The following is a 26,447-nucleotide window of genomic DNA, read 5'->3' as shown; positions in this document are numbered from 1 at the left end:
CTACTCTATATGTCCTCCCAAAGGTCCACAAGGACCCCCTCCACCCCCCAGGTCGACCAATTGTCTCCGGGTGTAACAGCCTAACAAGCAATTTGTCGGCAATGGTGGATTATCATCTTCAGCCATTGGTACAGTCTACCAGAGCTTTCTTAAAAGATACTGGAGATATGTTGAGAAGATTAACGTCATATAAATGGGAAGAAAATTATGTTCTATGTACAGCAGATGTGTGTACATTGTACACAATAATAGATCTACACCAAGGTCTCACTGCGGTTTCCTACTTTTTGAACTCCAGCTCTATGAGCAAAATATTGAAAGAGTTTATTCTGGACAGTATCAAATTTATTTTACTGAATAATTATTTTTATTTTGATGGTACGTTTTATTTGCAACGTGTCGGCACTGCCATGGGCACCAGGTTCGCCCCCAGCTATGCAAATTTGTTCATGGCCTACTGGGAGGAAATATACATCTGGCCCGGTGGTGAGCTGGGGTCGGGCCTGGTGTCATGGCAGCGTTATATTGACGACGTGTTTTTTGTGTGGAGGGGGGATAATGCTTCCCTTCAACTTTTTTGTGATGAGCTTAACACTAATGACATGTCAATCAAGTTTACTTTCACCATCAGTGACATGGAGGTTTCTTTTCTAGATTTGAGCATCTATATTGCCAATGGGAAGGTCAATACCAAAACATATAGGAAGAGCACAGACTCTAATGGCTTTATAGATAGAACGAGTGAGCATCATGCAAACTGGCTGGATGGGATTCCCTTCAGCCAGTTTGCAAGAATTAAGAGGAACTGCACGGATATACATATCTGTGATCAACAGTTTGATGAGATTTCGAACCGTTTCATCAAGAAATGATACTCCACCAGTTTATTGGATAAAGCAAGATCAAGAGTATCCAATATAGAGAGAAACACTTTATTGGAAACCAAATGTAAATCAAAGGAGTCGAATAATGGGAAATTCCAGTGGGCCTTCATCAGCCAATTCAATCAGTCACACAAGAGAATAGAGCGGGTGTTCCGATCCAATTGGAACATCCTCAAACAAGATGCAATTCTCGGACCCCTGTTACCAGAGAAGCCTGTCTTCGTATATAGAAGGGCACCATCTCTTAAGGACCAACTGGTTAGGAGCAGTGTAGAGAGCGAGTCCAGGCAAAGCATAAGGACTAAGGGTTTTCACCGTTGCGGCGACTGCCTGATGTGTAAGACTGCGAAATCCCCTTTGAGAAAAATAACTGAATTTAAAGTGAATGGCCAGGTATACCCAATAAGGGAATTCATCACGTGCCACTCCAGAAATGTTGTATACATCCTGGAGTGTGCATGTGGTTTGTTTTATGTTGGGAGAACAAGTAGATGTGCCAAGGTGAGATGGGCTGAACACATCTACAATATACGCAAAGGCCTAGAAACCCACACAGTTTCTTCACATTTAAAAAAAATCCATAACACTAAGGAGTGTTTTTTAAAAATTTTCTGTGCTATTCAGTTGATCCTCCCAGTCTGGAGAACCAGAGATATAGAAAAAAGACTGGCACAGGCTGAGATGAGGTGGATTCACCGTTTGGGGACCCTTGTTCCGAGGGGCCTAAACGGTGAATTTGAACTCAAATGTTTCTTACCTTAACTAATTTTAATTCGTAAACTAACTGTTATGGTTTATTTATACTTGTTTATTATTCTATTTTTTGTATATACCTGGACTGAGCCCTAGGGCTTGTGGACTTTTTTCTGCTATGGACATTGTATACCACCTTGCTGAAAGAATTGTGCGACTGATTATCGAGTGGAACGCACGAAGGAGGACATTTCCGGCATTGGTGGAACGCATATGGACCGCAGAGGACTTCCGCTTCCGGTAACGCGTCCGAGAACGGAAGCGCATCACCGGGTTTTTTTGCCGATTAGCGGCAATGAACCCCAGCTGAGGACACTCGTTTGTAGGGTTTAAATAAGGGGACTCGAGCCATTTTAAACCACGCTTCTGACGAAGGACCAACGGTCCGAAACGCGTAGAGCGTGGCTCGTGTTTGCTGTGTGTCTCGTGGGCTGATCCAATCTCCTGGGAGGACCTCTTGTATTGGGAGCCGTGTATCCGGAACCGGGACCCATCCTCACCACATACATCGGGTGTCAGAGGTTTCCCCCCTTTCTTGTGCCATCTGGATTGGTGATATATCCCACTGAGTATATGTTATGCTGTTTTAATTTTGTCTTTCTGTAAGTGGAACCTTGAAAGAATAAAAAGTTGTCTTTATTTTAAGGACGTCTACACTATATCTGTTCCTTATAAGTATCTCTCAATTTGTCCCTTGCAACAGGGACTAGAGAGATACTTTTTTTCAGGTGTTCACGGCTATTCAGAAAAGATATAAGAACGGATGATCGACTATTCTATAAGGACTGAGCTGGATGCCTATGACTATTCCACTGGCATTTATTTCATCCATAAATAGGGTGATTTGTTTTTATTATTATTGTTGCACTGACAAAAGGTCTTCTCCTTTTTCATGGTGGTTGGAGAGCGCTATTATCTGTTCACACTATCTTCTTCCAAGTATTGTTCTTTTGTTATTGTTGGTTTTTTGCATCCTTTCTGCTAGTATATTCGACACAGACGCCCCTCGAAACAGCACTGTACTCGTGGTTAAGCGTTGTTGGAACTACTCTTTCTAAGGTACTTATAAGACGCTTTTTAGAAAGATCACTCAAGAAAAAATTGTAAGACTATAAAAATAAAATAAGAAAGCTTAGGGCTTCTAAAAACCAGCAGCCCTCTTAACCATGGTCCGGCTCCTACCGCACCAAACAAAAAACTGATTTGCCTGAGCCAGTAGGCGGGGATATATGGACGGGCCCGTTGCATACTGGGAGGCCGAAAAGCTTTGACCGATTGGTATAAATCCGCTGTCGCTTCATCATATCCGAATGTTATACTGTGGATAACCTGTGGACCCTGCCGGAGAAAAATAAACTTAAGCCACCATAAATACGTAGCAAAAGCTAGATCAATAGTTAATATGCAGAACAAGTTGGATGCACAGGGGATAAAAAAAAAACATTCATACTAAATACAGTACATATGATTTTATACTCCTCCATTGCTACATACATGCAGAGCCGGCCCTAGCCAATTTGATGCCCTAGGCAAAATTTTGTCTGGTGCCCCCTAGCACTGCCGCTAGTTCTGCATCTGACCCAGAAACACTTAGGCAGTGGGGACCACTGAGGGTGGGGGTGGGGGGGTACCCTGTTGGCCAGTTCAACCCTGCATAATGGCACACAGTGATGCCCATAATAACAATAATTCCACACAGTGATGCACCTGACACATAACCCCACATTAGTAATGCCCATAATACACATAATTCCACACAGTGATGCACCTGACACATATAACCCCACATTAGTAATGCTAGTACTTTTGCTTGCTGGTGTGCTTGCAGTCAGTGTGTGCGCCCATGCAGCTCCCTGGATCCACGACTGCGTTTTGTGAGATTGGGTGGCAGGGTGAGTGCGTGCTTCCACTCGCACCCGTTAAAGGGGCACCCATACTGATGTGACCTCACAGGGTATGCCATCCTGGCAGGGGAATTTTACGGCATGGACTGACTAGGAAATAAAGTGTGAGGAGAACACTGCCCATGGTATGTCCCTGCAGACACCTGGGGTTTGCACAGGGATAAGGGACACACACAGGATAGCAGGGTCCCCCTCCCCCATGTGCACAAGCAGTTTAGGTGATGTCAGATTTATGTGAAGCAGTCTTCCAAATACACATGTGGTATCATAAGGATCTATCCAATAATAACCTTATATAGTCAGTGAAAATGTCACAGGTCCAGGAATTGCAGTTACCAGGCTTCTGCTGTCTGTCTGAGGTCTCACAAGTCAGGGGCATTCAAGCATGTCGGAGGGAGTTTAAAGAACTTTAAGGGAGAGTGTGCATTTTATTTGACAAATGTGAACAGCAGTGTATACAAGTACTGATTGAATACATTTGGAAAGTAACAGTTAGTTTGCAGACTGTCCTTCCCAGCATGAGATACTGCAGGGACATGCTTGGATGCCCCCAGACATGCTTGGATGCCCTAGGCAAATGCCTAGCCTGCCTATAGCTAAGGCCGGCTCTGCATACATGGACTATATAATAAAAGGCCTGTGGGTGGAATTCAAGTGTTTTTCTTACCAGCAGCCACTAGATGGCACCCGACGGAAAAATTCAAGTGTTGCTGAGTTCAGGTGTGCACACAGCCCTTGCCGCTGACATTAGTGTTATGTTGTGCTATCATTTTAACGGGCTGGTAACCAGTGATTTTATCCTCTTCCATTGGATGTCCCTTTACCCTGTCTGACAGCATTAAGCTATGCTACTTTATCCTGTGTGCCGACATTGTGATTGCACTGAACCTTTTGTAACCTTTTGTGCCAGCACTGCACTAACACTATGAAACGCCCATTTACCATATTTGGCAGCATAACGCTGATAAAACATGATTCCCTGTCGTGTCAGTACTATGCTAATAGTGTGCCACTTTATATCTGTTGTTCCGCCATCACACAGATCTACATTACGTGCTGTGCTCCCATCACACTGTTCTATAGCAGGAGAATACCGTGGTAGCTTGGTGCTATGCTACCATGATGCATTTCTGCACATGTAATAGAGCTTCATTTTGCAGTCTTATTAAGTAATAACAACAAAGAGTTACATTCTCAAAATTGTATTTTGGCACGTTGTATTAAGGCGTCACATTTACGTGTGTACATAAACTATAATTAGTGAGTGTTATTTACAGGAATAAAACACAATCGTAGTCGGCAGGATTCGAACCTGCGCGGGGAGACCCCAATGGATTTCTAGTCCATCGCCTTAACCACTCGGCCACGACTACAACACATGTGTGTATTATCCTCTCATATGTTAAAGATTTGGTAATATAAAGCCCTGACTCCGAGTCCTACTAAGCTTAACTGAGTTCTATTCTACTGTACTTACACAATAAACTAGCTACTGTCTGTGTTCTATATACCATTTTAACACTACATTGTCCTGACACAATAACTAGTTGTTGTCTGTATATTATATGGCTTATACATTCTACTGTCTGTGTATGCTTTATTTCTTTCTACGTTATTTCTACATGGTAATGAAGATAGTCAGTATAAACTACTATGTTCACACAGCATTCTAGATCACCTGTGTCTGATAAACTGTTACGGATAACACATTACTAAAAAACATGAATTTATTAACCTTGTAAATAGATTATTTCCTGGTTAAAGCTACAATTTATTGAGGTCCACTGTGTAGGTAGATGCTAGAATCTGTGTACATGATAAGGAGTGATGTATACTGGACAGAGTAGCACAGTATTTATATGATAATGAGGGTGTAATTAGCAATTATTATGGTTCTACGTTTATTTGATAGGAGCAGCTGATACAGGAGAATGTCGTAGGGCAAGTAGAATAATAATTAGTAGTGTATGAAATATTAGGGATATTGCACTTTGCGGTATAGTATATGTAATAATTAGAGAATGTAAAGCTATACTTATTGGGAATCATTCAGTGCGTATATGATAAGGTGAGCTGGATGTGGGACAATGTTGACAGTATATAATTCCAACAATAATTAAGGGGGTAAATTATTTAGATTATGGATAAAGGGAGTGTAGTATAGAATGTAAATTAATTAGGGAGGTATATAAAATAATTATATATAAAATAGTTTATTTATATATATATATATATATATATATATATACATACGGGGAATAAAAGGTAATGTAGTAAGAACTGAATATGTAAGAATTTGTGGAATGTATACAACAATTATGATGAATCAATATAAGTAAAGGTTTATATTATCACTACTTACGATAAGGTTATATGCATACTGTGCAATATAACAGTGTATGTAATAATAATTATGGGAATATAGATTAGGGATACAGAACATTGTTCTACTGTATATGTAATAAACATTGGTGTGTGTGTATAATAATTTTTGAGGAAAGCTGTGCTTATGATAAGGGGAGAGACATACTGGGCAATGTAATACATAGTATCCAGTAATAATTAGAGGCATAAATAATATTTATTATGGATACAGAACTGTGGAGTAAAGTATGCTTAATTGTAATAATTGGAGTAACAAGAATTAATTGGGTTCACAGTGTAAATGATAAGGTCAAATAGATACAGGGCAATATAGTAAAGTATATTTAGTAGAGGCCATACACAAGAATTACTGGGGATCACTGTATACGATGAGAAGATATATACAGGGCAATATAGCACAGCACAAGTAAAAATGATACAGGGATGTATTGGATGCTTATTGGGGATCATGGAGTATATTATAAGGAGACTTGAATACAGGGCAATGTAGCTCAGTATTCTTAACGACAATTAGGGCTGTAAGTAACATTAGGGGTACATGACAGTAGACGGAATAACTAGGGGTGTATATAATAATGAGAATTAGGAAAGCCATGTGTACACGTAAGAGGCTGATACAGGGCAGTGTAGTACAGTATAGGTAACTATAATTAGGGAGGCAAATGCCAGATATCGGGGAGATATGACAGCGCGGTACAGTAGGTGTAATAAGTAGGGGTACATATAAGAAGCATTGGGGAGCTCTGTGTACATGGTAAGCGACGGATAGGGGCAATGGAGCAGCACAGTATAGGTCTCTGTAATTCGGGCTGTATATAACACCGGGCATACAAGGCAGTGCAGTACAGCAGATGTAATAACTAGGGTGTACATATCACAAATAACACGAAGTATTGGGGAGCTCAGTGCACAAGCGACTGATACTGGGCAAAGTCGCCGAAACTCTGTGCAGTTCCCATGCAATGTCCTCCAGGGGGAGCCCGCCGCCTTCTCTTCCCCGGGACACGTGACGCAGGCCTGGCTCTTCCAGTCGAGGGAGAGGGAAAGATGGCGGCCGCGGTGGATCCGGAGCGAGGCGCCGCCAATTCGGATTGAGTCCCTTCTCCTCGTTCTCCCGGCTATCATCCCCGCTCTCCGGGACCCCCAGTCACCCCTCGTGCGCCCACCCCGTGCCCAACACCGCGCTCTACCCCAGCTCCAGGCCCCAGCATGAGGGGGCGGCGGGGCAGGCCGCCCAAGACCCCCGCGTTGCCGCCGGACGCCTCCCCGGGGCCCACAGCCGGCCTGCGCTCCAGGCAGCGGGGCAGCAGCCGGGGCCGCTGGGCGCCAGATAATGAAGGCCGCAGGCAAGGCTCGCCCAGGGGAATCCGGGGCCGAAAGAGGGGCGGGCCGGGAGTGAGCGGAGGCGGCGGGCAGCGGGGGAGAGGCCGTGGATGCAGGCCCAGCACAGGCCGGAACCCCAGCAAGGTGGTGTACGACGACCATGAGAGCGAGGAAGAGAGCGGTCAGGACGAAGAGCCGGAGGAGCGGCGGGACACCGAGGAGGAGCCGGACGAGGAGCCGGAGGACATGGATGACGAGGACTACCAGCACGACATGGAGGAGGAGGACGAGGACGACGCCAGCTACTGCACCGAGAGCAGTTTCAGGAGCCACAGCACGTACAGCAGCACCCCGGGTGAGCAGGAGCGCCCCCTGCCGGACGGGGGCCCCGAGGGGGGGTGGGAGAGGCGGCCATTGTGCAAAATGGAGGCCTGCTTATTACTTCCAGCAGGGGCCCTGTCACCCAGTGCAGAGGAATAGTGCCCCCTCAGGGGGTATCAGCACTGCCCCCTCTGCCCCATGGTCTTTCCTCCTTTTAACCAAAGCTACTTCCCAGGGATACACCAGACAGGTTCAGCTGTTTACTCTCTCTCCAATGTTATAAGTGAATGGTTGGAAAAATAGTACCGGTAATTGATCACGTATTATTAGCATGTTTTATTTACCTGTAACTTTTTGTTTTGTTTCCTTCTGCTTTTTTTTATTTCCCTTGCAATTGTGACCATTCGGTTTTTTCACATGCTGATTTTACATGAAAATGTCTTGGAAAAAATATTTTCTTATTTTTGTGATTTTTATTAGTTTTTTTTTTGAGTATATTTTACGTAATTGGTAGAATATTTGGTGATAGTTTGTTATAGGTCCCTTTAATGGAGATTAGTTGATTGGATATTATAACATGGTATTTACTGTAAAGAGTTTTATACTTTCTATTACACTAGGTGGTTATTGTTACATATATGTCTCCGTTACTGCAACTGATACATTTCGGAATAGGCTGTGCTGCTGGCCGACCTGATATGCTGAATGCCCGTTGATTTGCTATCGATATATTGTTCGTGAAACAGTGTGTACCCAGCCTTAGTGGCTGACACGTTTTAAAAGCTTCACGGGTGATATTCACTTGAGATTCTTTGAGGAAATCTGGAAAACATGTATTGTTAGGGGGGAAAGTAGTTCAGTTCAACACAATTTGATGTTCAGGAACGACAAATGAAATTAATCTGCTTTGCACTCCAGTAAGGTGTGCTGGAAAGATAGTGATGTTATGACTACTGAAACTGGCTAATATGTGACTGCAGTTGGGTAACAAGGATGCTCATAACTGTTCTTCTGATCTTTTTCTTATAATCTGCAGGTGTTGTTGAAAGTTAACACAAACATAACCTGGGTGTTTCTAACACCCACTCTTCTACCATTTTTAAGACCTGGAAATATGGGCAACATGTTTTGGGTAAAATTCTACTTTTTTAAGAAGATACTGGGGTCAATTCAATTCGGCAACTTATGAATAGCGCCGGGAATTAGCTCCCGACGCTATTCAATTCAGCTGCTAGTTACCCGCAATTGTCGGGAATTCTTCTCTCATTCCCGGGGATGAGAGAAGAAACCCGACAAAAGTGCTTCCTCGCGGCCGGCGCGAGGCTGATTCTGTCGGGAATCAGCCTCGCGCCGGGGAGTTAAGTCAGAGAATGCCCGTTCTCCCGACAATTCAACCTGTTTAGTCGGCGAGAACGGGACATCGCCGACTTAACTGGAGCTGAATTGAATAGCGTCGGGAGCTAATTCCCGGCGCTATTCATAAGTTGCCGAATTGAATTGACCCCACTGTGTCAGTCACTAAATTCTTTTAACATTATAAAAATCAGGATGGCTATTTGAACACTAAGGGGGAATTAAATTTTTTAGTGTACGGCTCTGTGTAATGGGCACTCACACAGAACAATTCAGTTGTTAGACGTTCGGTTGCAAGTGCTGCAGACGCCTTTGTTTCTCCTCGCAGCCTCCAGAGGTGTGAGAAGAAATGTGAGAAAAAGTCCTGGGTTTGGGCGGCTGAACCAGGACTTTAGCCGCTGGATTTGTGGTCCAGGACCAATTCAAATTATCTATGGTCAATGTAATAGGCAAAACCAGTGCTGGTGGCTTCCAATCATAAAACAGGACAAACTGAAGCAAATGTTGTCCCTCACCACATAACTGACCCTAAGGATGACATATAAACACAACTGACTTTAATTTATTACTTCTTTCTAAATCTTTTAGTAAGACGCTTTTGGGCTGGGGGTGCAATGAAAAAAATTCTGATACTCTAAGGCGCCATGCTTCAAAAAGTTTGGGAACCACTGGATTAGCCGCTATTCGCGACTAAACTCCATCTATTTGGGCGGCTATAAAGCAGTGTGGGCCCAATCAGAGCAGCAGTTGAATTGCTTTGATGAACGCCCATTATTTTGGGCTCCCAAAAAAGCTAAGAGACTAAACCTGGTTAAGACTCAAACTCCCGTTTGAGCTTCAAAACCACAGTTTTCTCACATTTTAGTTGGCACCTCAGGAGGATGCAAGCTGAAATATGTTTTGATTTCCCCCTGTGGGGTCGATTTCAATTCAGCAACAGTTGAATAGCGCCGGGAATTAGCTCTCGGCGCTATTCAATACAGTGACTAGGTACCCTCAATTGTCGGGAATTCTTCTCTCAGCTCCGGGGGATGAGAGAAGATAATCGACAAAAGAGCTGCCGCGAGGCTGATTCTGTCGGGAATCAGCATTGTCGCGAGTAGTTAAGTCGGAGAATGCTTGTTCTCCCGACAAAACAACCAGTTAAGTCGGCGAGAACGGGCATTCTCCAACTTAACTTTAGCTGAATTGAATAGTGTCGGGAGCTAATTCCCGGCTCTATTCAACTGTTGCTGAATTGAATCGACCCCTATGTGTGTAGATGGCAGGCAGTATGACTACAATCAGAAAATACTGTGCATTAATAGATTCATCTAAGAATGAGGAATAACTTGATCTTGTGTTGCTCATTATTCCCCTTATTAGTACAGCAGTTTAAACACCTCGCCCTGTAACTCAGCGCTGACAAATCAATTCTGTCTCCACTTTACATTGAGTGAGAGGTGTTACAAGTTGCAATGTCTTGATTTGGAACAGAATAACAAAAAAAAATAGTTGTAGGTAGCAGCCCATGGGGTCCTGGCTGTTGAGCCGTGCATTCTAGTAACATTTTACAACCGTCAATAGTGTAGCGTTAATTGTTTCGAAGTTGCACACATTCATTTATTTAGCACAGCATATATACTTGTAGTTTTCTGATTTCATCTTTGTTTTTACAAATACTGAAAGAAAAAAAACCCTCATTATCATGCCAAAGGGTGTATGTACACTTACTAATGCACTTAAAATAACCAAAACATTTTTACTGAATGAAATTTGTTTTTGCAGTCTCCGTTATTATTTTGCTGCAACTTGGTTTCATTAAAAATCTGATTATCAATATTGGGTTTCTCTTTTGAATCACTCTAAAGGTGTGTACACACTGGCTATTAAACGCCCGATATATCGCGGGTCTGTCGGCCAGTGTGTACGGCCGATATGTCTATGAGCTCCGTCGTTCAGATATCGCGTCGGCCCCGCAGCACAGCCGATGGGCAATTTATCTACCGATATATTGGTGCATCGCTGTGTGTGTATGGGTGACCAGCCGGCCGCCCATACACATGCTGCGGCAGCCGGCGGTGATTGACAGCTGAACTGGGCGGCCGTGTGTACACGCCCGCCTAAATCATGACGTCAGTCCCCGACGGATCGGGCAGTGTGTATGCACAGCACACTGCCCGATCCGTCCATAGCTATATCTGCAGATATATCTATCAGTGGGGTCAATTCAATTCGGCAACTTATGAATAGCGCCGGGAATTAGCTCCCGACGCTATTCAATTCAGCTCCAGATAAGTCGGCGATGTCCCGTTCTCGCCGACTAAACAGGTTGAATTGTCGGGAGAACGGGCATTCTCCGACTTAACTCCCCGGCGCGAGGCTGATTCCCGACAGAATCAGCCTCGCGCCGGCCGCGAGGCAGCACTTTTGTCGGGTTTCTTCTCTCATTCCCCGGGGATGAGAGAAGAATTCCCGACAATTGCGGGTAACTAGCAGCTGAAATGAATAGCGTCGGGAGCTAATTCCCGGCGCTATTCATAAGTTGCCGAATTGAATTGACCCCAGTGTGTACCCACCTTAAGAGAGGAGAATAGCGACGGGAATTAGCTTCCGGGGCTATTCAATACAGCGCCCTGTGACATCCGATGACAGGATTTCATCTCGCACCCCCGGAGTGGCGCGAGCAGAAATCCGATAAAAGAACCGGAGTGATGCTGATTTCTGCCCTTAGTGCGGCGGAAACAGCATTGCGCCGTGCACTTAAGTCAGAGAATGCTGGTTCTCCCAACAAAACACCCTGTGTAGTCCTGGAGAACGGGCATTCTCTGACTTAACCATTGCGCTGTATTGAATAGCCTCGGAAGCTAAATCTCAGCAATATTCAACTTTCTTAGAATTGAATTGAGCCTTTTATCCGTGTAGAAGACGTAGACTGTGATGGGCTTGCAGTCTCCTAGATAACATGCTACATATACGTGAACTCACACAGAACTGTGGCAAAAGATGTCATTAAATGGGAGGCAGATTACTGATATGCTATAGTTCAGTGATGGCTAACCTTGACACTCCAGCTGTTGTTAAACTACACATCCCAGCATGCCCTGCATCAGTTTTAGCATGGCCAAATAGCAAAACTGTAGCAGGGCATGCTGAGATGTGTAGTTCAACAACAGCTGGAGTGTCAAGGTTAGCCATCACTGCTATAGTTCTTTAGGATGTATTATATGCCAGAACATTTTACACACTGGGGGTAATTTAATCCAGTACGGTGTGAAGCACATCTTTACTGCATTGCTTGGTGCTCAAACATCAGCCAGTTATGATAAGCACATCTATGGGATGCAAGGCAAAACTTTGCTTTGTAGATGCTGCTGTCCAGTTATGGCACACTGCGACCATCGTGTTATAATTAATTTCTTTATAAGGCAGGGTGCACACTAGAGCGATCTTGGCCCGATATGTTGTTTCCGTCCAAAATTGGAACGACATATCGACCGGATCGTTCAGTGTGTACCTGCGATTTGTGCGCTCATTAGCGATGTCTTCTGGTCAGCCCTGCTGCAGGGCCAACCAGAACACATTTTTAGCGATGCCATGCTGCTGAATGCAGCACTGCATACTCCTTCGCACTGATGCAGTGTCCAGTTGCCGGCTGAATAGGCCAGCTACACATTGGGTCTAATTCAGACCTGATCATAGCAGCAAATTTGTTAGCAGATGGGCAAAACCATGTGCACTGCGTGGTGGTGGTGGGGGAGGCAGATATAACATGTACAGAGAGAGTTAGATTTGGGTGGGCTGTGTTCAAATTCAGATTTTGTGAAATCTAAATTGCAGTGTAAAAATAAAGCAGCCAGTATTTACCCTGCACAGAAGCAAAATAACCCACCCAAATCTAACTCTCTCTGCAAATGTTATATCTTCCACACCTACAGTGCACATGGTTTTGCCCAGCTGCTGACAGATTTGCTGCTGCATTCAACTCTGAATTACCCCCCCCCCCCCACCCCGTGCAGTGGTGGGGGGTGGGGCAGATATAACGTGCAGATATAACGTGCAGAAAGAGTTAAGGCCCATATAGACGGGCTGATGCAGGAAGAGATGTGTGCTGAGCGAACCGCTCAGCACACATCTCTCCCGCCGCCCAGCACAGAGCGATCTGTGCTGAGCGTGCGGGGGGAGACGGGGGGCCGCTCACTTCACCCAGCGGGTGAAGTGAGCGACCCGCTAGATTGGCCTGCATGCAGGCCAATCTAGCAGCAGCGATAGCGATGTGCGGGGCCGCGCATCGCTATTGTGAGGGGGCTACACACGGAGCGATAATGCTGATATTCTAAGCAATCTAGTCAGATTGCTTAGAATATCGCTCCGTGAGTACACCCCTTTAGATTTGGGTGGGGTGTGTTAAAACTGAAATCTAAATTGCAGTGTAAAAAGAAAGCAGTCAGTATTTACCCTGCACAGAAACAATATAACCCACCCAAATCGAACTCTCCCTGCATATGTTATCTGCCCCTCTTCCTGCAGTGCACATGGTTTTGCCCATCTGCTAACAAATTTGCTGCTACTATCAGGTCTGAATTTGGCCTATTGTTCTGATGTGTAGCCGGTCTGAGAGCTGTCAGTTATGATTTGCAAATTAATTGTAGGATTTCAGGAAATTGTGGTAGAAAGACAAAGTAAATCGGAACAGCACAATCTGAATATTTATTTTATTTTCTCTGACGTCCTAAGTGGATGCTGGGACTCCGTAAGGACCATGGGGAATAGCGGCTCCGCAGGAGACTGGGCACAACTAAAGAAAGCTTTAGGACTACCTGGTGTGCACTGGCTCCTCCCACTATGACCCTCCTCCAGACCTCAGTTAGAATCTTGTGCCCGGCTGAGCTGGATGCACACTAGGGGCTCTCCTGAGCTCCTAGAAAGAAAGTATATTTTAGGTTTTTTTATTTTACAGTGAGATCTGCTGGCAACAGACTCACTGCAGCGAGGGACTAAGGGGAGAAGAAGCGAACCTACCTAACTGGTGGTAGCTTGGGCTTCTTAGGCTACTGGACACCATTAGCTCTAGACGGATTGACCACAGGACCCGACCTCGATGTTCGGTCCCGGAGCCGCGCCGCCGGCCCCCTTACAGAGCCAGAAGCAAGAAGTGTTCCGGAAAATCGGCGGCAGAAGACTTCTGTCTTCAACAAGGTAGCGCACAGCACTGCAGCTGTGCGCCATTGCTCCTCATGCACACCTCACACTCCGGTCACTGATGGGTGCAGGGCGCTGGGGGGGGGCGCCCTGAGGGCAATATAAACACCTTGGCTGGCAAATCATCACAATATATAGTCCCAGGGCTATATATGTGATAAATTACCCCTGCCAGAATCCATGCAAAAAGCGGGAGAAAAGTCAGCCGAAAAAGGGGCGGGGCTATCTCCGTCAGCACACTGGCGCCATTTTTTCTTCACAGTGCAGCTGGAAGACAGCTCCCCAGGCTCTCCCCTGTAGTTTTCAGGCTCAAAGGGTTAAAAAGAGAGGGGGTCACAAAATTTAGGCGCAATATGTGTATACAAGCAGCTATTGGGGGAAAAATCACTCAGTTATAGTGTTAATCCCTGCATTATATAGCGCTCTGGTGTGTGCTGGCATACTCTCTCTCTGTCTCCCCAAAGGACTTTGTGGGGTCCTGTCCTCAGTCAGAGCATTCCCTGTGTGTGTACGGTGTGTCGGTACGGCTGTGTCGACATGTTGGATGAGGAAGGTTACGTGGAGGCGGAGCAGAGGCCGATAAATGGGATGTCGCCCCCTGTGGGGCCGACACCAGAGTGGATGGATAGGTGGAAGGTATTAACCGACAATGTCAACTCCTTACATAAAAGGCTGGATGACGTAACAGCTGTGGGACAGCCGGCTTCTCAGCCCGCGCCTGCCCAGGCGTCTCAAAGGCCATCAGGGGCTCAAAAAACGCCCGTTACCTCAGATGGCAGACTCAGATGTCGACACAGAGTCTGGCTATAGTGTCGACGAGGTTGAGACATATACACAATCCACTAGGAACATCCGTTGCATGATCTCGGCAATGAAAAATGTGTTACACATTTCTGACATTAACCCAAGTACCACATAAAAGGGGTTTTATGTTTGGGGAGAAAAAGCAGCCAGTGTTTTGTTCCCCCATCAGATGAGTGAATGAAGTGTGTAAAGAAGCGTGGGTTCCCCCGATAAGAAACTGGTAATTTCTAAAAAGTTACTGCTGACGTACCCTTTCCTGCCAGAGTATAGGTCACGTTGGGAGGTATCCCCTAGGGTGGATAAGGCGCTCACACGTTTGTCAAAAAAGGTGGCACTGCCGTCTTAGGATACGGCCACTTTGAAGGAGCCTGCTGATAAAAAGCAAGAGGCTATCCTGAAGTCTGTATATACACACTCAGGTACTATACTGAGACCTGCAATTGCCTCAGCATGAATAGTGCTGCTGCAGCGTGGTCTGATACCCTGTCAGATAATATTAATACCCTAGACAGGGATAATATTTTGCTAACATAGAGACGACGTCTATTTTAAAGACGTCGTCTTATATATGAGGGATGCACAGAGGGATATTTGCCGGCTGGCATCCAGAATAAATGCAATGTCCATTCTGCCAGGAGGGTATTCGAGACCCGGCAGTGGACAGGTGATGCTGACTTTAAAAGGCACATGGAGATTCTGCCTTATAAGGGTGAGGAATTGTTTGGGGATGGTCTCTGGGACCTCGTATCCACAGCAACAGCTGGGAAGAAAAAAATTTACTTCAGGTTTCCTCACAGCCTAAGAAAGCACCGTATTTTCAGGTACAGTCCTTTCGGCTTCAGAAAAGCAAGCGGGTCAAAGGCGCTTCCTTTCTGCACAGAGACAAGGGAAGAAGGAAAAAGCTGCACCAGACAGCCAGTTCCCAGGATCAAAAATCTTCCCCCGCTTCCTCTGAGTCCACCGCATGACGCTGGGGCTCCACAGGTGGAGACAGGTGCGGTGGGGGCGCGTCTCAGGAACTTCAGGGACCAGTGGGCTTGCCCACAGGTTGATCCCTAGGTTCTGCAAGTAGAATCGAGGCGACTCCCCCTCGCCGTTACCTCACATCAGCCTGCTGCCCTCGGAGAAAGGGAGGTAGTACTGGCGGCAATTCACAAGCTGTACTTCCAGCAGGTGAAATCAAGGTACCCCTCCTTCAACAAGGCCGGGGTTACTATTCCAAAATGTTTGTGGTACCGAAACCAGACAGTTCGGTGAGACCCATTCTAAAATTGAAATCCTTGAACACTTATATACGAAGGTTCAAGTTCAAAATGGAATTGCTCAGGGCGATTATTGCAAGCCTGGAGAATTTCATGGTATCACTGGACATCAAGGATGCTTACCTGCATGTCCCTATTTACCCTCCTCACCAGAATTGTCATTACCAATTCCAGACGTTGCCGTTGGTCTGTCCCCGGCACCGAGGGTATTTACCAAGGTAATGGCCGAAATAATTATCCCGTACTTGGACGATCTCCTTATAAAGGCGAGGTCCAGGGAGCAGTTGTTCGTCGGAGTAGCACTATCTCGGGAAGTGCTACAACAGCACGGCTGGATTCTGAATATTCCAAAGTCGCAGCTGGTTCCTACGACGCGTCTACTGTTCCTGGGTATGGTTCTGGACACAGAACAAGAAAAAAGGGTTTCTCCCGGAGGAGAAGTCCAAGGAGTCGTCGTCTCTAGACAGAGACCTCTTAATACGTATACAGGTATCGGTGCATCAATGCACGCGAGCCCTGGGAAAGATGGTAGCTTCTTACGAAGAAATTCCATTCGCTTGGTCCCATGCAAGGATCTTCCAGTGGGATCTGTTGGACAAGTGGTCCGGGTCGCATCTTCAGATGCATCGGCGGATAACCCTGTCTCCAAGGGCCAGGGTGTCGCTGTTGTGGTGGCTGCAGAGTGCTCATCTTCTAGAGGGCCGCAGATTCGGCATACAGGACTGGGTCCTGGTGACCACGGATGCCAGGCTTCGAGGCTGGGGGGCAGTCACACAGGGAAGAAACTTCCAAGGACTATGGACAAGTCAGGAGACTTTCCTACACAAAAATATTCTGGAACTAAGGGCCATTTACAATGCCCTAAGTCAGGCTAGACCCTGCTTCAACACCGGCCGGTGCTGATCCAGTCAGACAACATCACGGCGGTCGCTCATGTAAACCGACAGGGCGGCACAAGAAGCAGGATGGCGATGGCAGAAGCCACAAGGATTCTCCGATGGGCGGAAAATCATGTGTTAGCACTGTCAGCAGTGTTCATTCCCGGAGTGGATAACTGGGAAGCAGACTTTCTCAGCAGACACGACCTCCACCCGGGAGAGTGGGGACTTCATCCAGAAGTCTTCCAAATGATTGTACACCGTTGGGAAAGGCCACAGGTGGACATGATGGCGTCCCGCCTCAATAAAAAGCTAAAAAGATATGGCGCCAGGTCAAGGGACCCTCAGGCGATAGCTGTGGACGCTCTGGTAACACCGTGGGTGTACCAGTCGGTGTATGTGTTCCCTTCTCTGCCTCTCATACCCAGGGTAATGAGAATAATAAGAAGGAGAGGAGTAAGAACTATACTCATTGTTCCGGATTGGCCAAGAAGAGCTTGGTACCCAGAACTCCAAGAAATGATCTGAGGACCCATGGCCTCTGCCGCTCAGACAGGACCTGCTGCAGCAGGGGGCCTGTCTGTTCCAAGACGTACCGCGGCTGCGTTTGACGGCATGGCGGTTGAACGCCGGATCCTGAAGGAAAAGGGCATTCCGGAGGAAGTTATTCCTACGCTAATTAAAGCTAGGAAAGAAGTGAACACAAACCATTATCACCGCATATGGCGGAAATATGTTGCGTGCTGTGAGGCCAGGAAGGCCCCAAAGGAGATATTTCAGCTAGGTCGATTTCTGCACTTCCTACAGTCAGGGGTGACTATGGGCCTAAAATTGGGTTCCATTAAGGTCCAGATTTCGGCTCTCGATTTTCTTCCAAAATAGAACTGACTTCACTGCCTGAAGTTCAGACTTTTGTGAAGGGAGTGCTGCATAGTCAGCCCCCGTTTGTGCCTCCAGTGGCACCGTGGGATCTCAACGTGGTGTTGGATTTCCTGAAGTCGCATTGGGTTGTGCCACTTAAATCCGTGGAGCTAACATAACTCACGTGGAAAGTGGTCATGCTGTTGGCCTTGGCGTCGGCCAGGCGTGTATCAGAATTAGCGGCTTTATCATGCAAAAGCCCTTATCTAATTTTTTTTATATGGATAGGTCGGAATTGAGGACTCGTTCCCAATTCCTTCCTAAGGTGGTATAAGTTTTTCAGGTGAACCAACCTATTGTGGTGCCTGCGGCTACTTGGGACTTGGAGGATTCCAAGTTACTGGACGTAGTCAGGGCCCTGAAAAATATATGTTTCCAGGACGGCTGGAGTCAGGAAAACTGACTCGCTATTTATCCTGTATGCACCCAACAAGCTGGGTGCTCCTGCTTCTAAGCAGACTATTGCTCGCTGGATCTGTAGCACGATTCAACTTGCACATTCTGCGGCTGGACTGCCGCACCCTAAATCTGTAAAAGCCCATTCCACGAGGAAAGTGGGCTCTTCTTGGGCGGCTGCCCGAGGGGTCTCTGCTTTACAAATTTGCCGAGCTGTTACTTGGTCGGGTTCAAACACTTTTGCAAGAGTCTTCAAGTTTGATACCCTGGCTGAGGAGGACCTAGAGTTTGCTCATTCGGTGCTGCAGAGTCATCCGCACTCTCCCGCCCGTTTGGGAGCTTTGGTATAATCCCCATGGTCCTTACGGAGTCCCAGCATCCACTTAGGACGTCAGAGAAAATAAGATTTTACTCACCGGTAAATCTATTTCTCGTAGTCCGTAGTGGATGCTGGGCGCCCATCCCAAGTGCGGATTGTCTGCAATACTTGTATATAGTTATTGCCTAACTAAAGGGTTATTGTTGAGCCATCTGTTGAGAGGCTCAGTTATATTTCATACTGTTAACTGGGTATAGTATCACGAGTTATACGGTGTGATTGGTGTGGCTGGTATGAGTCTTACCCGGGATTCAAAATCCTTCCTTATTGTGTCAGCTCTTCCGGGCACAGTATCCTAACTGAGGTCTGGAGGAGGGTCATAGTGGGAGGAGCCAGTGCACACCAGGTAGTCCTAAAGCTTTCTTTAGTTGTGCCCAGTCTCCTGCGCAGCCGCTATTCCCCATGGTCCTTACGGAGTCCCAGCATCCACTACGGACTACGAGAAATAGATTTACCGGTGAGTAAAATCTTATTTTTTAGGTTAAACCCATAGTCATATGGACATTTGTTATTATGGTACTGTACATGCTGATATAGTAGTCTCACTACTGAAACATGGCTGCTGCCATTTCTGTGGGATGCATCATTAAAAAGTTACCCTGTAATTGATTGTATTTTTATCGCTTGCCTGTGTTGCTGTTTCCAGCAGTCCAAATGCAGAGACTTAACTATTGGCTAACTGAAGTCTGATTTGGAGAATGTGACCCATTTAAAATGCCCCTTTTTGTCCACATACAGTAGGGGCTATTAGCGGTTATAAAGTAACTGGTACCTGGGTGATGGATAAGGCAGCATTTTGAGTGATGTTCTTTAGAATGCATAGGTGGCATTTTCAGTGAATGGGTAAGCGGTCTTTTTAATTATATTCTTGGTGAATGAGTCATTCAAAGTAATATTCCTGGTAAATGGATAGACAGCACTCGGTGGTGTCATTGGGGCTGATTCAGTTGTTTTTCGCGTAACCACCACTAGAAGGTGTCTGACAGCAGCAAGTACATTGTTCTGCCGTTTGGGTGCCCAGCGGCCACAGAGTACACATTTTTTTTCTCGCAACCTACTGAGGTGCGAGAAAAATTCTGTGGATGCTGGGCAGTTTGGACGCCCAAAGCAGGGAGTTCAGACGGATTTAGCTGTTTTAAGTGGCTAAACCCAGTCTGTTTGGGCTCAACATGTACGATGTTCATGGGCTCCCAAACACAAATGAATTGTGACAATTGTTTGGATCATCTAAAAAGTCTAGTTTAGATGGGATTTTTAGATGCCCAAACCAATTGAATCTGCCCCACTGGCTGCTTGTGAATGGACAGGCGGCATTCTTTTGTACGCAACAGGTTAATTTTAACAATAAATGGGCTCGATTCTGTTCGATGACAGTTGAATATTGCTGAGAATTAGCTCCTGGCGCTATTCGATCCAGCGCAGTGGTAAGTCAGAGAATGCCCATACTCGTCGACTAAACATGGTGTTTTGTTGGGACTCAAATGCCCGGCATGACGCTGTTTCCGCAGAAATCAGTACCGTGCCGGCACATTTGTCAGATTTCTGCTCGCATCCCTCCGGGGGTATGAGAAGAAATCCCGTCGATGGGTGTCACATTGGGGTCGATTCAATTCAGCAACAGTTGAATAGCGCCGTGAATTAGCTCCCGACGCTATTCAATTCAGCTCCAGTTAAGTCGGCGATGGCCCGTTCCCACCGACTTAACAGGTTGAATTGTCGGGAGAACGGGCATTCTCCAATTTAACTCCCCGGCGCAATGCTGATTCCCGACAGAATCAGCCTCGCGCCGGACGCGCGGCAGCACTTTTGTCGGGTTTCTTCTCTCGTCCCCCGGGGGTGAGAGAAGAATTCCCGACAATTGAGGGGCACTTGTCGCTGTATTGAATAGCCCCGGGAGCTAATTCCAACTGTCACTGAATTGAATCATGTTTTAATATACATATATAGGGGTCGATTCAATTCAGCAACAGTTGAATAGCGCCGGGAATTAGTTCCCGGCGCTATTCAGTACAGCGACTAGGTACCCTCAATTGTCGGGAATTCTTCTCTCAGCCCGGGGGGTGAGAGAAGAAAACCGACGAAAGAGCTGCCGCGTGGCCGGCGCGATGCTGATTCTGTCGGGAATCAGCATTGCCGCGAGTAGTTAAGTCGGAGAATGCTTGTTCTCCCGACAAAACTACCTGTTAAGTCGGCGAGAAAGGGCATTCTCCGACTTAACTTTGGCTGAATTGAATAGCGTCGGGAGCTAATTCCCGGCGCTATTCAACTGTTGCTGAATTGAATCGACCCCTTAGCTTTGAGTTTTGTTTTATGGTATTGTACCTTCTATTATTTTGATATCTCTGGTGAGGAATTAAGTGCAGATTTGCTGTATTTATGGTTATCAATAAAAAGATAATATACAATATGATCATTATAAAGAATTATATATAATCCTCGCAATGATATTGGCTATGTGACATTTTAGAATTTTGGTAACTTTCTTTGGGGTCGATTGTATTCGGCAACTAATGAATAGCGCCGGGAATTAGCTCCCGACGCTATTCAATTCAGCAACTAGTTACGTCGGCAATTGCCCGTTCTCGCCGACAAAACAGGTTGAATTGTCGGGAGAACGGGCATTCTCCGACTTAACTCCCCGGCACGAGGCTGATTCCCGACAGAATCAGCCTCGCGCCGGCCGCGAGGCAGCACTTTTGTCGGGTTTCTCTTCTCATCCCCCGGGGATGAGAGAAGAATTCCCGACAATTGCAGGTAATTAGTTGCTGAATTGAATAGCGTCGGGAGCTAATTCCCGGCGCTATTCATTAGTTGCCGAATAGAATCGACCCCATTGACTGTAAGCTCCACTGGGGCAGGGACTGATGTGAATCCCTATGTGCATACACATTCACACTAGGGTTAATATTTTGTGTGGAGCCAATTAACCTACCCGTATATTTTTGAATTGTGGGAGGGAACCGGAGTACCCGGAGGAAACCCACGCAAGTACGGGGAGAATATACAAACCCCGCACAGTTAGAAAATATATATATACAAAAATGAAGCGCTGTCCAAATCAATATATATTTAAAACATATAACATTTATTTGACAAATACAAAACAAACATATATCACACGGCCGGTGTTATTCTAATTCACTTAAAACATATATATTAAATATTATTATAGCCACTCCGGGGTTAATATGCTTAATTAGTGCACTATATGTTAGTAGCCATTGATCATGCCTTAAATGGAAAGCTTGAAAACATCAATGAAAGTTCAAGGTATAGAACTCATTCAGCTAATAAAAATTTGATGAAGTGCAAAGCACATAGCTTGTTAGTATAAAGCAGGTTAGTGCAGGAATCCCTTTATTCCGATATCCACTCTAACAGCTTTGAATAGTGATAGTATACTTAGCAGTCCAGCGTGGCCACACTTACTACACAGCAACCTGGCGTGTCTTCAGACCTGGATGTTAATTTGCCGGGGTGACGTCTCACTCCTTATGCTCACGGACGGTCCTCACGCTTGTGGTGCTGCTTGCGAACAGCAAAGTGACAGCCAATGATCCCATATACCTATATATGCAAAACCACATAGGGAAGTAATTAATCAAAGGAAGAGGATATGTATACATATAATATGATATGATACACTAATATCTCACATGTATATGATGGAACGCATGATTGAAACGCACGGAGTGCGCATGCGCAAATTACGGAAACAGGAAAGGGAAGGAGACGTTGGTTTCCTGTTAAATATCGAGCGGGGTAACCCAGTACTATTCATTCATTCTCTCTGAGGAAGCCGCCGAGTCGGATACAGGCGGAGAAACGCGTTAGAGGAGTGCTATCCTCGGCTGGGATCATTGGCTGTCACTTTGCTGTTCGCAAGCAGCACCACAAGCGTGAGGACCGGCCGTGAGCATAAGGAGTGAGACGTCACCCCGGCAAATTAACATCCAGGTTTGAAGACACGCCAGGTTGCTGTGTAGTAAGCGTGGCCACGCTGGACTGCTAAGTATACTATCACTATTCAAAGCTGTTACAGTGGATATCGGAATAAAGTGATTCCTGCACTAACCCGCTTTATACTAACAAGCTATGTGCTTTGCACTTCATCAAATTTTTATTAGCTGAATGAGTTCTATACCTTGAACTTTCATTGATGTTTTCAAGCTTTCCATTTAAGGCATGATCAATGGCTACTAACATATAGTGCACTAATTAAGCATGCAGAATCCTTGGCGCAACATTTAGGAGTTAGCGCAGACAATATCATACTCCAAAACACTAATTAAGCATATTAACCCCGGAGTGGCTATAATAATATTTAATATATATGTTTTAAGTGAATTAGAATAACACCGGCCGTGTGATATATGTTTGTTTTGTATTTGTCAAATAAATGTTATATGTTTTTAAATATATATTGATTTGGACAGCGCTTCATTTTTGTATATATATATTTTTTGGAACTTTTTGTGAGGTTGGCAGTGACCTCTTGGTGAAGCAGCAGTCTTAAATCAGTGATAATTAATATCATAGTAATTATTGTCAGCGCCCAGATTTTTGTTGTATTATTTTTCCCGCACAGTTAGGGTCATGGTGGGAATCGAACCCATGACCTCAGTGCTGTGAGGCAGTAATGCTAACCACTACACCATCCGTACTGCCACACATATATATATATATATATATATATATATATATATATGTATATATATGTATATATATGTATATATGTATATGTGTGTGGTGTAGGGGGGAAGTCTTAACACACTGTTGATTTGTGTCTGTAGGTCTTTTGGTTATGACTGCATCGATTACAAGTTTACTTTTTTTTGTATAGTAGTTTTTTTATGCTTTTTGAGTGAAAAGTGAATTAGTGTTGTTTTTATTAGTGTAGCTATTAACTGACGAGTGAGTTGAAGTCAGAGGAGATTTCCTCATTTTGCCATATGTGACCACTATAACACCTGTTCTCCCAGCCTGTTCCTAATAGTCACATATTTAATTCTAGTTCCTCAAACCCTTGATGGATTCCTCCAAAGTAGAAAATGGCTGGTTCCTGATTACAGCCAAGAAGCATAGTGTATTATCTAATCCTGGACACACAGCTGATCATTCTCTGTTTATACTGTCTGACACTCTTTCTCCTCTCTGTTTAAGCTGTGAGATGTTATCTCATTATGTAAATTCTATCCGCTTTGTTTCTATAGCAATGACTGAAGGATGGGAGGAGGTCAATTAACAGGGGCACTAATGTTTTCATTATGCATTGCCTTACAGAGTATACCACTTTGTTTATAGTTTTCACATCAATGCAAATCTTTATGAAGGTGTCTGCAATCAAAGTGTAAATTTTTGGATAATGCATTGTCCTGTATTTACTACTCAGTGCTATAGAAGTCCTGGTTTTCTGCAGGTTGCTATAGTGTAAATCAGTGACACATTTTACGTTGGCCTCTGGAGGTCACTGTTCATTGACCAACATGTCTAATTAATAATCCATCTAACGTGGGTCTGTTTCTAAGTGCTTCAGTCTCGGCATATATGTTGCCAGGTGTTGTGTACCACATGGCAGAAGTGTTATACTGACCGCAACTTCATTGTGTAGCTAAATATTAGTACTGATGTCAGGCGCTATCAACAGTTATAAATAGTTTATAAATGAATGGATAATTCTCTTACAGCTCATATAATTTAAATAGCCGCAAACAAGGTGAAATGGCCTGTGGAAATGGCCAACACAATCACACCTGATTGAAACCAGGTGTAGAGAAAATAGTTCTAGTTAACCTCTTGCGCTATTGAATTAAAGGTAACATGACTTGAAGACACTTAATGATTGAAATAGATTTAATATCCATAAAATAAATTACAAACATAAAAATAAATAGTTAAGTATGCGCATACACATAAAAAGATAAATACTAAACTTTACTAATGAGCATAAGAGGTGGATCATATAATTAATTGTGACCATGTATAACTAATCAGTATTCATACGTTGACAGTGTCCTTTAGTTGGTATTTTCAATATGGAACAGTCCCATTAGTTGTACTCGTAAAAATGAGTTTAGATGTGTACCAAGTGGGTAAACCGAACCACTAAATCAGTTGTAAATGGTCCTTTTATATATGGAGAAAATCTCCAAACAGCACGGAGAGAATAACTGTCACCTGGGGTTTGGTGCACAGCAAGCACCTATGTGGAACTCCCGGTTACCACTGTCCGTGGATGGTGTACTCCGTCTTCTGCTGTGTCAGGTTATCACACACACACACCTTACTTCGCGTTAGGGGATGGAGGTCGTGTCCGGCTCCCGGAGCTTTGCGCACTGCAGGCGCTGATTAGATGATTCCGCTCCCGTCTTTAAGCCGCCGCATATAGCGTCCTCCCGTCTCCCGTTTATCGATCTCGGGCAGTATTGTGCATCAATAGGACCTACTGTCAATTGTCCGTTTAGGTCACACAGGGCTCCTTCGCTGACGCGTTTCGCTTCTAATTGAAGCTTCCTCATAGAGTAATGACTTTTAGACAATAAAGCCCTTTTTATATATAACAGCCTCTTATTCAATTGGTGTAATCATCCATCAAAAATAGTAACACCTATCTAAGATCCACCTCCTGATCCACCTCTTCGCTCACCTGTTCCTTAATTAAAACATTCACATTAACCTTTCATCTGCCCGTCTGTCTATAAACACATCTTTTAAATAGCAGGATAATAAGTGTATAGTTACATAAATATTATCTCTAAGTATAATGGAGTACCCCATTTGTGTTCATTAATTCATCATAAACCATAATCATGGTGGTAAAAAATATATATATATAGGGAAATAATATCTATATATATAAATAAAAAATAAAAAAATAAAAAATATATATATATGGGTCATAGACCACTCGGGAATCGAACTGAGTACTCTAGCTATGGTAAACCAAGACTCTACCTCCAGGCTATGTAGCTACTTAATAAAATGTTAAATTTTTATACATATACAGAGATGATAATAGATCAACAATACACAATACAACTAAACGGAGAATCTCAAGCACCTATTCTATCTATCCATCCATATTTCATCCTTCAGTCGAATACAATCTTTATTGCATACGTTATCAAAAAATGCATATATTATGCTTGCTTGCACACCAAAAAATATATACATATAAAATATGGGGCAATCTTATCACATCATATTAAGTCTTATTTCGTCCGGAACTCGAACCAATTAAACTGGTTAATCTAGCTATGGTGAACTGGTGATCTACCTCCAAACCATTTTATTTCTAACTAGATTTCTAGGTTTTTAATAAAGATGATGGTACTTCTATGACCCCAAGTTTAAGGGAGCATTCTTAAGCCTCTATTCTATAAGTTCATATCTATAAGGTGAACCAGAGGTATTTTTTGCTCTAATGTAGATTAAACCTCTCTACTTATTTTAAAAAAGCTCAATAGATACTGTCTGATTTTTATTATGTTTTAATTTATATTTTTATTTTTATTTTTTATTTTTTATTTTTATTTTAAGAGTGCCTTTCAACATAAGGATAGTCGGTCTTCTCTTCAAACGTGCAATCTGGGAATGGCCTGTAACTGCTAGACCACCACTCCCTACACATTTCCAAGAGGATTCCAAACAATCCTCAGTTGGCAAATGATTCAAAATCTATGCACTCATTCAACCCTGCAGGG

The 26,447-nt window shown here is 44.5% G+C and overlaps 1 protein-coding gene and 1 non-coding gene across 6 annotated transcripts in view; one reads left to right on the top strand and one right to left on the bottom strand.

The window, feature by feature from the left end:
• Window positions 1-4,832: 4,832 nt before the first annotated feature.
• On the bottom strand, window positions 4,833-4,914 carry TRNAS-AGA (transfer RNA serine (anticodon AGA)). Its single transcript has one exon. It is a non-coding gene; the product is annotated as a tRNA-Ser (tRNA).
• A 1,971-nt stretch (window positions 4,915-6,885) lies between these two features.
• BPTF (bromodomain PHD finger transcription factor) overlaps window positions 6,886-26,447 on the top strand; it is a 313,494-nt gene continuing 293,932 nt past the window's right edge. For 4 of the 5 annotated variants that reach the window (XM_063960817.1, XM_063960819.1, XM_063960815.1 and 1 more), the window contains exon 1: window positions 6,887-7,604. In XM_063960817.1, the coding sequence (XP_063816887.1) occupies window positions 7,136-7,604 (469 nt within the window). In that variant the 5' untranslated portion in view covers window positions 6,887-7,135. Of the gene's footprint in view, window positions 7,605-26,447 lie in introns of all 5 variants that reach the window. The other variant, XM_063960818.1, reaches the window with a different exon arrangement.

This window comes from Pseudophryne corroboree, chromosome 3 (assembly GCF_028390025.1).
Source record: "Pseudophryne corroboree isolate aPseCor3 chromosome 3, aPseCor3.hap2, whole genome shotgun sequence".
Lineage (NCBI taxonomy): Eukaryota > Metazoa > Chordata > Amphibia > Anura > Myobatrachidae > Pseudophryne > Pseudophryne corroboree.
The sequence above is the reverse complement of the archived record's forward strand: the minus strand, read 5'-3'. Positions and strand labels throughout refer to the sequence as shown.